The sequence below is a fragment of the Protopterus annectens genome, chromosome 1.part1, assembly GCF_019279795.1.
Source record: "Protopterus annectens isolate FY-2018-M chromosome 1.part1, PAN1.0, whole genome shotgun sequence".
Lineage (NCBI taxonomy): Eukaryota > Metazoa > Chordata > Ceratodontiformes > Protopteridae > Protopterus > Protopterus annectens.
Genome location: NC_056726.1, coordinates 992,632,736 through 992,648,477, shown reverse-complemented (window position 1 = coordinate 992,648,477; position 15,742 = coordinate 992,632,736). Strand labels below are relative to the sequence as shown.

The window sequence follows — 15,742 nt, the reverse complement described above, 5'->3', positions numbered from 1 at the left end:
AATTCACTGCATAAACTAGGTATCTGAGAATGAATTACTTCACAAATCAAAATGAAAAAAACATCACATTTAACATTTTCTTCCCTTTGTTTGGAAGTAGATAGTTGCATTCAAACTTCAAGACTGATTAGGACTTTTCTATAACTAGCACATTGAAAATGTTAATTGAAAATTGCAGTAAAATGGATTTTAATCATGGATAAAGTCAGTGTTCCCACTGCTAAGGAATGCCTGTTAGTAATGAACTGTGCTTACTTTCTAACCAGTGTAGATCAGTGGAATGTCCTGCATAACACATACAAATGTTGGACATGCTACACCTAAAGAAATCCCAATCCCTCCAAGCTACAGGCTCTAGGGACCTAAACCTTGTCACCACAATAAACAGGACATGCTGGAGGGATAGATTCCTGTCTTAGAGACTTCCTATACTCTGCAACAAGCTACCCATCTATGTCAAGCAAAGTTCTTCATTAGAACTCTTCAAGAAAAATCTTGATGAGTGGATGGGAAATAGGAAATACACCCCGGGGATCACTTCTGTGTCTCTGCTGGACAGTGGCACAGGAAAATAACTTTCTTGGGTAGCGTAAGCTATGGAACCTTGCTGGCTAGGCTTACGTAGGCCCTTGGGCCGATAGCCTAGTACCTACCCATGAACCTATGAACCTATAAATAAACAAATTGTTATACAGAATAAGATTAAATGAAATGTGGTATCCTTACTTTTTTCTGCTCTGATGCACACCGTGCTTCAAAATCCTCATCATACTTTTCCTAAAATGATAAATAAAGTGACATGTAAATAGTGGTAATGATATTTTAAAATTCACAAAAAAATTTATTTATTACTTTTGTAGGGAACACTTTATTACGAGCTTGTGCAGATGGATTACCATGATCAAACAACTAAGAAATTGGGTAAACTGACAAACATTTCTTTTGTTGTGACAGAAACCTACAGGCAGTAAGTACATCACTGTGGGGAAAGGTCTCACAGAATGGTTGCACTCAAGCATCGAGTCTGCGAATCTGCAGACTCTAGCTATAGGTAGGTTTGGAGTGAGTGTGTGTGTGTGTGTGTGTGTGTGTGTGTGTGTGTGTGTGTGTGTGTGCACACGCACGAGTGAGTGTGAGTTTGTGTACTCACATTTTAGGCTCTTTTTTGCCATCATGGGTACATGATACAATAGACAGATAAACAGAGGACAAATTAGTACAACAGATGTTTATTCTTCTGCTCTGTACCATTTACTTACTTACAGCTTGTTAACCAGAATAATATGTTTATCCCTAAAGTGATCGATTTCATATATTACCTAGATGCAGTACACAAAACAGAAGACTTAGAGGGTTCTACATTCTGATTAAGAAGTAGTCATAAATATTGCATACGATGTATCGCTACTATTTTATACATAACCATCACACCATATAATATGTAGTCTGTTAGTTACTTTTGATTAATAGTTTAGTGTGTTGACCTGTGAACTCAAGTTTTGTTGATTAACACAAGTTGCACTGTCTTACATACTTACATAATCATACTTATTTTATTTTATTGGCATCAGTTAATCTGGATAGTGGACTGATCCTAGTGGACTCATTGTTTGGTCCACTACACTGGTTAACAGGTATCAATAAAAAAATAAGATTAAGTAATGACAGTGAAAACTTGCATTAATCAGAAAAACTCTTCAGACTAAACTGCCTGACCATGTTTATTCTGGTGAAACAAGATATACCAAATGGGTCCTTCCACTCTTATAGCTGCTAGGTGCTTAGTATCCCAAGGACTTATTTCAAGTGCTACAGCAGACCAGTGTTTATTCATAAGCCATAAAGAAAAACCTTATCCTGGGCTCTCATGGAATACAAAGAACAGCTGTCAAGTGAAAGTGACCCACATATGTCACCACTGTTGTCCAATAGCTTGCATAATTTCAAGAACAGCTGTAGCACTTGAAATAAGTCCTTGGGATACTAAGAACTTAGCAGCTATAAGAGTACAAGGACCCATTTGGTATATTCTGTTTCACCAGAATAAACATGGTCAGGTAGTTTAGTCTGAAGAGTGTTCCAAAAAACAAATTACCACCATAGGGTCATACTACTCAACGCTAGAAGTCTAAATCTCAAAATGCACTCGTTTGAAGAACTCCTTAAAATGGAGAACATCGACATTTGCGCTGTAACAGAGACCTGGTCCAAGGCAGCAGAAAGCACCCCTGCACTACCAGGCTATAACTCATTCTACACCTTTTGGCCTAAGAACTTGGATGAATCTCCAAAAGCACTGGTGTTTCCATATTTATAAAGGATGCGCACACCTCTAGACTGGTACCCTAACAATATGCATCTGAGATACTTCAGGTGCAGCTAACATGGGGTAAGACGCCTGCTATAGGTCCCCAACCATGTCCTAAAACTCACACTCCACATTCCTAAGCACCCTGGAGAATATTAGGGTCCAACCTAACACTCTAATACTGTGCAACTTCAACTATCCTCCATTAACTGGGAAAACTACTCATGTACCAATACACTTGCCCAGCGTTTCCTGGAATTCTTTAATTTCAGTGCCCTGGACCAACTCATTCTTACCCCCATTAGAGGTAGTAACATCCTTGACCTGGTTATTACTAATATGGGTGACCACTGCTCTAGACCAGTAGTCAACTCCTCCTCCTCCCTGGTTAGATCCGAGCACAAACTAATCATCTTGGAAATCCACATCTCTCACCCCCCCCCCCCCCCACACACACACACAAAGTTAACCACCATGAAAAACTTCTCCAAAGCTAACTTTGAGCTCCTAAAAACAGAGGTGGCTAACTTCACAGCACCCATGCAAATGGACAATAGCTGAATAACTGCCAAATCATACACCAATGCACTGTACGAACACGTACACAAATGCATGGATTTTGCCATACCCAATAGAACCAAGATGCTCTCCTCCAAAAAAGGAAGCCAATCTGGTGGTCCTCTACCATAAACAAAGTCTAGAACAGATGGAGGAAACTGATAAGGAATAAGGTAAAGTCCCAAAACTGGAAACACTCCCTTATCAGCTTCAACAAAAAGTTGAGATCCCTCATCAATCCTCTAAAGCTAGCTATGAAAACAGAATTGCAGCAGATAGTAAAGACAACCACAAGGCCTTCTATAGTTATGTAAAGAATCTCCACAGCAATACCCAGATTTCCTCTGAGCTACTGCACAATGGTACCTGCTATACTGAGCCAACAGATATTGCCAATATACTGGCCAACAGATTCAGTGCCAGCTTTACCCCTCTCCCCCCTCCCAAGGTAACAGTCACAATACCAGTAGATTGCCAGGCACCCAGTATTACTGCTGCACAGGTTAAAAAAGCTCTGTCCAAGGCCAAGAATACAGATTCTATGGGACCTGACAATATCCCTGGCTGTGTTCTACATGAACTACAGAGTGGACTGGCACCTCACTTGTGTGTCCTGTTCAATCACAGCCTCACATCAGGCTTTGTCCCTACCAAATAGCACACTGCTACAGTCATCCCTCTCCACAAAGTAGGAGCGACTACAGACCCTGGGAACTATCACCCCATCAGCCTGACAAGTCTGATATGCAAAGCTATGGAACACATCATCATGGATCTAATAAACAAGGATATAGGAAATCTCCAAACTCTGGCTCCTACACAGTTTGGTTTTGTGAAGGGTAGGTCATGCCTGCTCAACTTGGTCGACTTCTTTGAGTCACTCAACAGAGCTGTGGATGAAGGCAAGATGGTTCATACAGCCTACCTTGATCTGGCCAAGGCCTTTGACTCCATTCCCCACTCAGGAATCATTAAAAACTAAATGAAAACTCCAGCCAAGCTGGAACTTCCAATGAGTGACCTCTCAAACCTCTTCAGTCAGAGGTACATGGGATATATATATGCAAATGACCCTTATGAACACCAGCTGTTTCAGCTAATCAGCGATTCTGAATGCCTGTGACCTGTTTAGTCATTTTAATGAACAATTTCAGGCCAATAAAGCCAAATCCCACTAGCTGTGGATATGCATATTTCGGCCTTGTTATGACTTCATCAGCACAGCACAAGCAGAGTGTTTGATTAAGCATAAGAAACACAGGGCATAGAAAAACTCACAAAGCTAGGCATCAACCCCTGTATCACTAGGTGGGTTGCAAACTGGCTCACAGATAGAACCCACAGTGTGAAAGTAGCTGACTCTAAGTCAGACTGCTAACCAGTCACGAGTGGAGTCCCACAGAGTTCAGTTCTGGGTCCTCTCCTGTTTGGTATCTACTTCTCTGAAGTCCAGGCCAACACAAAGGGACTCTGGCTGACAATGTTTGCAGACGATTGCAAGTTGGGAGCTATTATTAACTCCCCAAGTGATGTTGACATCCTACAGAATGGCCTCACTGTGACCAATGACTGGTGTCAGAACCATGGCCTTAAACTCAGTGCCTAAAAATGTGTCATCATCCCCTTTGGGAAAAATCCAGTTCCCTTGAATTACAACATCAATGGTAGTCCACTGAACAGATAAGGTGTTATAAGAAATCTGGGAACACAGGTTGACAGCAACCTCTCTTTTGACCACCATTTCATTGCTGGAACCTGTGTTCTGAGAGACTGCTTTCCAATCTATCTGCAAATATACAGAGCTGAGTATATTTTTTGGGTTTTAGAGTTTGTACTGTTAATTGTTGCTTAGATCTCTGCTGAAACTGTTTTCCCCACCTCCCCCTATTTTCTGCCGTGTCTTCAGTTGGTATAACTGTTTTTTTACAGCTTGTGTGTTATCTAACTCAAGGATCACTTGCTTAAAATTAGACCTGTTAGTAACAGCCTGCATTTCATTGCTGGAACCTGTGTTCTGAGAGACTGCTTTCCAATCTATCTGCAAATATACAGAGCTGAGTATATTTTTTTGGTTTTAGAGTTTGTACTGTTAATTGTTGCTTAGATTTCTGTTTGCCCCACCCACCTTCTCTATTTGTGGCTTGTAGTTAATTTGGTGGCTTTTGCAGTTGCCCGCCCCACTGTAGATTTGATCTGGGACACTCCCCCAGTCCCATCTCTTTACCACATTCTACCTAATAAACTCTTTCTGCACTTGCTTTTAGTCCTTTTTAATTTAATTGCATTTTTTTAACTGTTTTTGGTCTAATATTGCTACATACTCAAGTGTGCTAGCTTGCACTGCCTGAGAATTGTTTTTACTACTGTCTTAGCTACTTTCTGTAAAAAAATAAAAAACTGTAAGCCTGTTTCTTACCTTTCCTGTAACTAGTGTTCCAGATACAGATTTGCTGTATCCAGGACTGTATGTAAGCTTCTGAGCCCCCCCAAGCCTTTCTGTGTTGGAGGGAAGCCTTCTAGCTTATCAGTGGGAGGGGTAAGCACTAGGTAACCTGTCTACCACATAAGGAGTGATTCTGGCCTAGTTATTGGTCGTTTGGGCAATCTCTTCCATCTCTCTCACCTTTCTGATTTGAAAGTCTGCATTTGCACTTGTTTCTGTCCTGTAACTCATCTAGTGCAGATACAGATTCTTAGTTTTAGCACTTAAATTTGCTTATTCATGCTCAGCACTTGTTCAGAACTTGTAAGCACTAAATAAGCTACTAATTACTATACCACTCAACCTTCCTCATTACCTAGAGGAAAACAGTTTTTGTACTTACTTTTCTCACTTGCTTAGAGAAAAACAGCTCTTGTACTCACTTTCTTCACTTATCTAGAGGAAAATAGTTTTTTTTATTCAGGCATGTCCAAGGGTCAGCTCCTAGTGTTCTCTCCTGTCTATCTGATGAATCTGGGCATCTTGAGGCAATGTAGAAATTGCCTCATGTACACAGACAACCATCTCCTCCTACCACCCAATACTACAACCTGTCAGAGGTGCACTTATTTAGCCAAACTGGAGGTAAAGCTCTCTCCAACCAAGACTGAACTTGACAGTCATGAGGAGAAGGTAAACATTTGTACCACACCACTCATCACATAGTCTCACTAAATCTACGCCACCAAAATCCACACATAGTAACACAAAAACATTTGCGGAGGCTCTCAATAATAATCTGTCTAAGCAACAGAGACCTCCAAAGAAGAAACGCAAGCAACCTCCATCCCCCAACACAACCCAAATGGCACATAGCCCACAGACTCAGTGTGCCACTCAACCACAGCCAGTAAGGCAAAACAATGTACCCAACACACTAGTCATAGGTGACTCTATAGTCAGGCACACTGATGCCCCACTCACCAGGCTAAACAAGGAGAAGGTTACTGTCAGCTGCCTGTTGGGTGCTAGGATCCACCACATAACCCACGCACTCAGGTCACTCCACAACAAGTACAAATATGACTCTGTCATTGTGCACGTTGGTGTGAATGACCTGAGAAGTACCTCCCTGGACTACATGAAAAGAGACATGGAAGAGCTCTCCGATCTTGTAGCCCAGGTAAGTATGACCCTAGCCCTGAGTAGCATTTTGCCATCTCCCAGAATGATACCGCAGTACAAGGACAAAATGACTGACTTCAACAATTGGTTGGTGTCATTGTAAGGGGATCCAGTATCTGTCTGCTTGGGATGACATGGTCGATAGACCACTATGCTTTGCTACAGATGCACCTGTCACCCCTGGGATTCCAGATACTGGCTAAGGCTCTTGCTGCCCCTGTAGTGTCTTTTTTAGGCAAGGTTCAAATGACAAATTCACCACCATAACAGGAACAGGCAAGGAAAAACTGAGGGTAATGCTACAAGTCTAAATCTCAAAATGCACTCACTCGAGGCACTCCTTAAAAAGGAGAACATCAATATTTGTGCAGTGGCTGAGACCTGGTTCAAGGCTCCAGAGAGCAGCCCTGCACTACCAGGCTATAACTCATACCACACTTTTCGGCCATGTAACCTGGACCGAAACACCAAAGGCAGAGGTGTGTCCATATTCATTAAGGATATCCACATCTTCAGGCTAGTTGCTCAGCATAATGCATCTGAGGTTATCCAAGTGCAACTAACTCTGGGCAAAACTGCAATCCAAATTGTAGCTTGCTACAGATCCCCCACAATGCCCCAGAGTTCCCACTCCTCTTTTCTTGATGTGCTGAAAAATATTAGGGTTCAACCAAACACCCTAATAATGGGTGACTTCAACTATACCACCATTAACTGGGAAAACTACTTGTGTACCAACACCTTAGCTCAACGCTTTCTGGAATTCATGAACTCCAATGCCCTGGATCAACTTATCCACACCCCCACCAGGGGCAACAATATCCTAGACCTAGTCATTACCAACATGAGTGACTGGTGTTCCACACCTAAAGTCAACTCCTCGTTGGTCCGATCCGACCATAAGCTAATCACCCTTGATATTCACATCCCGCTCCCACCCCCCATTAAGGAAACCGCGGTAAAAATTTCTCCAAAGCCAACTTCATGCTTCTTAAGACAGAAGTGGTGAACTTCATGACACCCATGCAGATGGACAATACAGTTACAACTGCTGAATCCTACACAAATGCACTCTATAAGCACTTACACAAGTGTATGGATCATGCTATCCCAAACAGAACCAAGACGCTATCCTCCAAAAAAAGGAAGCCAATCTAATGGTCCCCTGTCATAAACAAACTGTACAACAGAAGGAAGAAACTGTTGCAAAAGAGAGTAAAATCCCATGAGTGGAGGAGCTCCCTGGTCAGCCTCAGTAAGAAGCTGAGATCCTTATAAGAGCCTCCAAAGCTAGCTACTTAAACAAAATCACCACTAATTCTAAGGATAACCACAAAGCATTCTATAGCTATGTCAGGAATCTCTATGGCAACACCCAGATCTGCTCTTAGTTACAGCACATTGGCATGAAAATCACAGAACCAACTGATATTGCCATCATCCTGGCTGATAGGTTCAGTACTAACTTTATGTCCCCACCCCCTAAACGGCCCATATCTATACAGGAAAAATGCAGAGTCCCTGTAATCACAACTACGCAGGTAAAAGCTGCACTCTCTAAAGCTAAAAACAGCATTCATGGGACCGGACAACATCCCAGGCTGCGTTTTACATGAACTTCAGAACAAACTGGCTCCCCACTTAAGCACCATGTTCAATAATAGCCTTACATCAGGCTTTGTGCCCACTGAATGGCACACAGCAACAGTTATCCCACTCCACAAAGGGGGAGCCACCACAGATCCAGGGAACTATCGACCTATTAGCCTGATGAGCCTGGTCTGCAAGGCCATGGAACGTATCATCATGGAACTCATAAACAAAGACATTGGTAACCTTCAAACTCTGGATCCCACCCAGTTCAGGTTTGTGAAATGCAGATCATGCCTCCTGAACCTGATCGACTTCTTTGAGGCAGTCACTAAAGCCGTAGATGAGGGTAAGGTGGTTCACACAGCCTATCTTGACCTCACCAAGGCTTTCAACACCATCTCCCATTCTGGAATTATAGCTAAACTCACTAAACTAGGTAAAAATCCCTACGTCACAAGATGGGTTGCCAACTGGCTCACTGACAGAACCCACACTGTAGAAGTTGCAGACTTCAAATCTGACCTCAAATCAGTGACAAGTGGAGTACCACAGGGTTCCGTTCTGGGACCTCTCCTGTTTGGTATCTACTTCTCTGAAGTGCAGGCTAACACAGAAGGCCTCTAGCTAATGAAGGTCGCAGATGACTGCAAACTAGGAGCCATAGTCAAGTCCTCAAATGATGTGGACATCCTACAGAAGGGCCTCGCTGAGACAGATGCCTGCTGTCAGAGCCATGGCCTCAAGCTCAATGCCAAAAATTGCAGTGTCATCCCCTTTGGTAAAAACTCTGTACCCATGAACTACCACATAGGCAGCAATCTACGTAACACCGAATGTGTGATAAGAGTCCTTGGGACCCAGGTGGACAGTAGTCTCTCCTTTGATAGTCACATCACCACAGTAGTCAGGAAGTCCTTCTACATGGCACACCTCATCATAAAAGGGTTCTCATCCAGGAAAAAAGAGGTCATTGTTCCCCTCTACTTGACACTCATTAGACCCATTATAGAGTACAATGCCCCTTTTGGAATGTACTTCACAAGACATCTGCAGCAGCTGGAAAGGCCACAGAATTACCTCACAAAGAGGATTACTGGCCTCAAACAAATGCCCTACACTGACCATCTCAAAACTCCAGCTTTACTCCATAGCATATCGCCTACTCCGAGGTGATCTCTGCCTAACATATAAAGCTATGTCAAACCCAGAGCTTTTGGACATGCTACACCTAAAGAAATCCCAATCCCTCAGAGCTACACACTCTAGGGACCTAAACCTTGTAACCACAATAAACAGGACATGTTGGAGGGATAGATTCCTGTCCCAGAGACTTCCCATACTCTGGAACAGGCTACCCATCTATATCAAGCAAAGTTCTTCATTAGCACTCTTCAAGAAAAATCTTGATGAGTGGATGGGAAATAGGAAATAAACCCCGCAGATCACTTCTGTGTCTCTGCTCGACAGTGGCACAGGAAAATAACTTTCTTGGGTGGCATAAACCAGGGAACCTTGTTGGCTAGGCTTACGTAGGCCCTTGGGCCGATAGCCTAGTACCTACATATGAACCTATGAACCACATTGCAACTATGATCAGAAAGTCTTTCTATGTGGCATATCTCATTACTAAGGGTTTTGGATCCAGGAAGAAAGAGGTCATTATCTCCCTCTACTCTTCCCTCATTAGGCCAATCATCGAGTACAATGCCCTAATTGGCATGTACCTTACTAGACACCTACAACAACTGGAGAGGCCACAAAAGTACCTCACAAGAAGGATCCTAGGCCTTAAACACTTGTCCTATATGGACAGACTCAAAAAAACTCCAACTATTCTCTGTCTCATATCGCCTACTTAGAGGAGATCTGTGCTTGACTTACAAAGCCATGTCTGACCCAGCTCTGTTAGAAATGCTACATCTAAAGAAATCCCAATCCCTCCACACCACACGCTCCAGAGACCTCAACCTCATTACGACAATCAACAGAACATCCTGGAGGGATACGTTCATAACCCCAGGGACTGCCCATGCTCTGGAATAGACTTCCCATACATGTCAAGCAGAGCACCTGACTGGCCCTCTTCAAGATAAATCTTGATGAGTGGATAGGAAACAGAAAATTCACCCCAGGGATCACTCCAGTGGCTCTACTCAACAGAGGCACTGGGAACTAAGGTCGAGTGGCACAATGCCAGGGTAATCCTATGGGCTAACCTTTTAAAGGCTCCAGGGCCATTAACCTAGTACACACCTATGATCCTATACCTAGGTTTATTTCCTTAATATCTAAAGTTTAGGAAACTTACATCATAGATATCAGTAAATACTAAAGTACACACATAAAGGATAGGCAGCCATTATCACCTAACCATTTCTCTAATCACCACAGAAGCAAATTCTTCGGGTAGGTCAGCTAAAGCAGCAATTGCATTACCTTAGCCTGTCTAGCATGATGGCAAGAATCTATGACACTGATGTAATCACCTATGTCCCCTTCCACTGCAGCTAACCTCCTGTTACAGCTTTGTATGCCACATCTTTCAAGATTGGATTTTAGCTAATCATTTGCACAAATGTCTGCCAAAGGTTCATTCCTCCTGAGATACATTTGCACAGACTTACAAAAGCTATTTATTTCTCTTCTCTGTATTCTTACACATACATTTTCTCCTTGCTCATGTATTTATTTATACTATAGTATGCTTTTTGCTGAGATAGACTTATGCTGTATTCCTTTTTCTGTATGTATACTGCAGATATTACTTTCTGCTGTGATACATGCATATATACTACAAATGGGATTTATTACTCTTCTGTTACTACTTACACTGAAGATGTTACTCTTCTGTTGTCCATGTTATTACTCCTTGTGTATTTATGGATAACATAGAATACTCTCTCCTGAAATACTTACACATTACTCCTTTTTCTGTGTTTATGTTCCCTACAGATAGTATTTTACCCTGTGATGCATTCTCGTGTATCAGACCTTTCTGTATTTATGTTCACTACAAATAATAAAATCTTCTAAAATATAACTTATTTTTTGTATATACTACTGTACAGCTACATATACCAAATATGTTACTGTTTCCTCTCACTTGTTCCTCTTAAACACAACATATGAATGACAATTGTACCCATTTATTCCGTTCCTCTTCTAGCTGTTTTACTCTCTCGTTTATTTCTTCAACCTCTAGCAAGACTTCTTCTTTGATTTCTTGAGGGGGCTCTTTTTCTAGTAGGTGCATTCTCAGTCTGTAGGTTACACAAAATATATGATTTACAATTAGTGCTGGTGATTACATTAAGGCATTTACAGACTGTTAACTGCTACTGAGATAATACATTCTTTGAAATGCAATGCTAGCTCTGTCTTGTTCCACAATCTTTAAAAACTATCATGCAAAGATTTGCTTCAAGAGGAGGGAAAGCCTCTTCTTTTGCACCTGGTGCCATAAGTCTCAACACAATCAGGATAAATCTCAAGAGAATCACTGACAAGTCCAGAAATAATAAGATTAGGGACACTTTTTAAAAAATAATTAGTGCTATTAACTACAGACATTAACAGAATAAGAGGATGTAAATTAATATATATTTTCTGCAGTAAAAGAAGTCTATAACTCTAATTATTGTCAGTATTTATTAATTGTAATTTACCAGCTTTAGGAAGAATTGAGAGGGACAGAGCTAACATTTTGAGTACAAATCAGGGATGTTTTTAAAAATCAGGCCACACCAAGCAATGTGTAGTATAACAAAATGAACAATACTCAGCATTTCCATAAAAAGCAGAAAGAATTATAAAATGTTTTCATTTCCCATTGTTGAATGCTGTCTAAAATAAACATTTATGGTACTCCCCTTCTTTGTATCTTTGCAACTTTGTAAGCTAATATTGTATTTCTTTAAAAGAAATACAATATTAGCTTACACAGGGGGTGAAAGCTTCACCCCCCTGCCCCTGTCAGTAAATCAGGATATCCCCAGTACCCCCCTTCATCTCTAGGGAGCAAGTCATCACTGCCCTCTCAAAGGCAAAAAATACAGCCTCCATGGGACCTGATAACATCCCAGGCTGCATTCTACATGAACACAGGCAGGAACTTGCAGCACCATTAGGCACCCTATTCAGCCAAAGCCTGAGTACTGGCTACATCTCAGCTGAGTGGAGGACAGCCACTGTCATCCCTTTGCACAAAGGTGGAGCGTCCACTGATTCAGGAAGTTATAGACCCATCAGCCTAACTAGCCTGATCTGCAAGGCCATGGAGTGGATTATCATGGACCACATTAGCAAAGACATTGGCAACCTCCAAACACTCAATCCCACACAGTTTGGTTTCATCAAGGGGAGGTCATGCCTGTTAAATATGGATGACTTCTTTGAGACAGTCTCCAAAGGCATGGACGAGGGGGAAGACAGTACATACCATCTACCTTGACCTGGCCAAAGCCTTCAATACTATTCTCCACTTGGGTATAATAGATAAACTCTCTCAACAAGGCATCAATCTCTACCAGATGGGAAGCAAACTGGCTGACTGATAGAAACCACCTAGTCAAAATAGGGGAAGCCATCTCAAGCAGTAGACCTGTAACAAGTGGCGTACCCAAGGGATCAGTCTTGGGGCCTCTGTTGTTTGGTATATACTTTTCTGAGGTGCAGACCAAAACCAGTGGGCTATGGCTGACCAAGTTTGCAGATGACTGCAAGACGGGCATGATCATCAATTCTCCCAGTAATGTGGGCTTTGAGGGTCTCACCCAAACAAATGACTGGTGCCAGAAAGATGGCCTCAAGTTGAATGCCAAAAAATGCATCATCATCCCCTATGGGGAGAGTGGTGTCCTCACAAATTATCACATTAATAACAAGGTCCTACGCACACAGTCATGAGGGATTAGGGCACCCAAGTTAATAGCAAACTGACTTTTCACCGCCATATTGCCTCCAATGGATACGTAGATGGGAAACAGAAAATACATCTCTGTGATTTCACCTGTGTCCCAGCTGGACAGGGGCTTTAGGTGCAGACTTGTCTAAACTGTCATTTCTGTCTCATATCTCCTACTTAGAGGTGATCTCGGCTTGACTTACAAAGCCATTTCTGACCCAGCTCTGTTAGAAATGCTACTTCTAAAGAAATCCCAATCCCTCTGCACCACACAATCCAGAGACCTCAACCTCATTACCACATTCAACAGAACATACTGGAGAAACAGGTTCATAACCCAGAGACTGCCCATGCTATGGAATAGACTCCCCATACATGTCAAGCAGAGCACCTCACTGGCCCTCTTCAAGAGAAATCTTGATGAGTGGATGGGAAATAGAAAATTCACTGCAGGGATCACTCCAGTGGCTTTATACAACAGAGGCACTGGGAACTAAGGTCAGGTGGCATGATGCCAGGGTAATCCTATGAGCTAGGCTTGTAAAGGCTCAAGGGCCATTAGCCTAGTACACAGCTATGAATTTATTTATTTTTTTTTATTTAACATTTGTTGACCGGGAAAGTCCGACTAGGTTCCACAGATCCTGTTTTCAGCGGAGGCCCGGGGAGAAATGCTCAAGAAGCATGTTTTTAGAATGTGGGAGGAAACTGGAGTACCCGGAGGAAACCCACGCGAATGCAGGGAGAACATGCAAACTCCACACAGAAGGCACCCCAGCCGAGAATCGAACCAGAGAACCTCTTGCTGTGAGGTGACAGCATAAACCACTGCAAAACTGCGCCGCCATGAACCTATGAACATGGGCTAAATTCTTGGCTAGGCTTGTAAGAGCCTTAGGGCCAATAGCCTAGTAACTTCCTGTGATCCTATATACTTTTCTGAGGTGCAGGCCAAAGCCAGTGGGCTATGGTTGACCAAGTTTGCAGATGACTACAAGCTGGGTGCTGTCATCAATTCCCCTAGTGAGATGAACATCCTCCAAGAGGGTTTCACCCAAACAAATGACTGGTGCCAGAAACATGGCCTCAAACAGAATGCCGAAAAATGCATCATCATCCCCTTTGGGCAGAGTAACATCCTCACAAATTATAACATTAATAACAAGATCCTATGCACACAATCAGTCATGAGGGATTTGGGCACCCAAGTTAATAGCAAACTGACTTTTGACTGCCATATTGCCTCCGTTACATGGAAAGCTTTCTACATGGCCCACCTCATTAGTAGGGGTTTCTCATCCAGGGACAAGGAGGTCATAACATCCCTGTATTCTTCCCTTATAAGACCCATTATTGAGTACAATTCTCCTTTTGGCATGTAACTCACAAAGCACATGTAGCAGCTGGAGAAACCACAGAGGTTCCTCACCAGGAGAATCCGGGGCCTCAAACATCTACCCAACAGTTACCAAAGCCATAGATGAAGGGAAGGTAGTTTACACAGCCTACCTGGACCTCGCAAAAGCCTTCAACACAATACCCCACTCGAGCATCATAAATAAGCTCACCAGCTTAAATATCAACCCCTATATCACAAAATGGGTTGCAAACTGGCTCAGGGAGAGAACCCACATGGTCAGAATAGCAGGTGCCATATCAGACTCTAAACCAGTTACAAGTGGCATCCCACAAGACTCAGTCCTGGGACCTCTCTTGTTCGGTATATATTTCTCTGAGGTACAGGCTAACATGGGTGGACTATGGCTGACCAAGTTCACAGATGACTGCAAACTGGGTGCCATAATCGACTCTCCGGCTGACACAAGCATCCTCCAAAAGGGTCTCACAGAGATGGATAACTGGTGCCAGAACCATGGTCTAAAGCTAAATGCCAAAAAGTGCATAGTCATTCCCTTTGGGAAAAACAAAGTGCCCACAAATTACCACATAGGTGGTAATCCATTAAGCATGGAAGAAGTAATTAGGGACTTGGGGACCCAAGTAGATAGCAATCTCTCCTTTGACAATCACATTGCCAAAGTGGTTAGAAAGACCTTCTATATAGCCCACCTTATCACGAAAGGGTTCACAATGCCCCATTTGGGATGTACCTTACCCAACACCTGCAGCAACTGGAAAGACCCCAAAAGTACCTCACCAAGAGGATCAAGGGACTCAAACAGATGCCTTATGCAGTTCGACTAAAGAAACTCCAGCTCTACTCAGTTGTGTTCCGCCTACTCAGAGGTGATCTGTGTCTGACATATAAAGCCATGTCCAACCCAGAATTAATGGACATGCTTCACCTTAGGAAATCCAAATCCCTTAGAGCTACACGCTCCAGGGACTTGAACCTCAACACAGAAATAAATAGGACATGCTGGAGGGACAGATTCATATCCCAGAGGCTCCCCTCACTCTGGAGCAAAATCCCAATCCATGTTAGGCAGAGCCCCTCAATGACCCTCTTCAAGAGAAATCTTGATGAGTGGATGGGTGATCGTAAGTTTACACCTGGGATCTCTTCTGTGTCCCTGCTTGACAGAGGTACAGTAAACTAACCTTAAATGGGCTACCTTCTGTGACCTACTATACAGAGGCACAGTCAACTAATCTAAAAGGGTGGCAAAAGCCAAACACATTCTGGCTAGGCTTATAAATGCCCTAGGGCAGATAGCCTAATATCAACCTATGAACCTATGAACCTATGAACACAGATAGGCTAAAGGCCCTGCCCCTCTACTCAGTCTCATACAGACTCCTCAGAGGTGAC

The 15,742-nt window shown here is 42.7% G+C and overlaps 1 protein-coding gene across 1 annotated transcript in view; it reads right to left on the bottom strand.

Moving 5' to 3' along the window:
• Positions 1-702: 702 nt before the first annotated feature.
• LOC122815217 (tropomyosin-2-like) overlaps positions 703-15,742 on the bottom strand; it is a 117,554-nt gene continuing 102,514 nt past the window's right edge. Inside the window, exons 4-5 of the mRNA XM_044087533.1 lie at positions 11,209-11,326; positions 703-777 (exon numbers count right to left, since the gene is read on the bottom strand). Of these exons, the coding sequence (XP_043943468.1) occupies positions 703-777; positions 11,209-11,326 (193 nt within the window). The remainder of the gene's footprint in view (positions 778-11,208; positions 11,327-15,742) is intronic.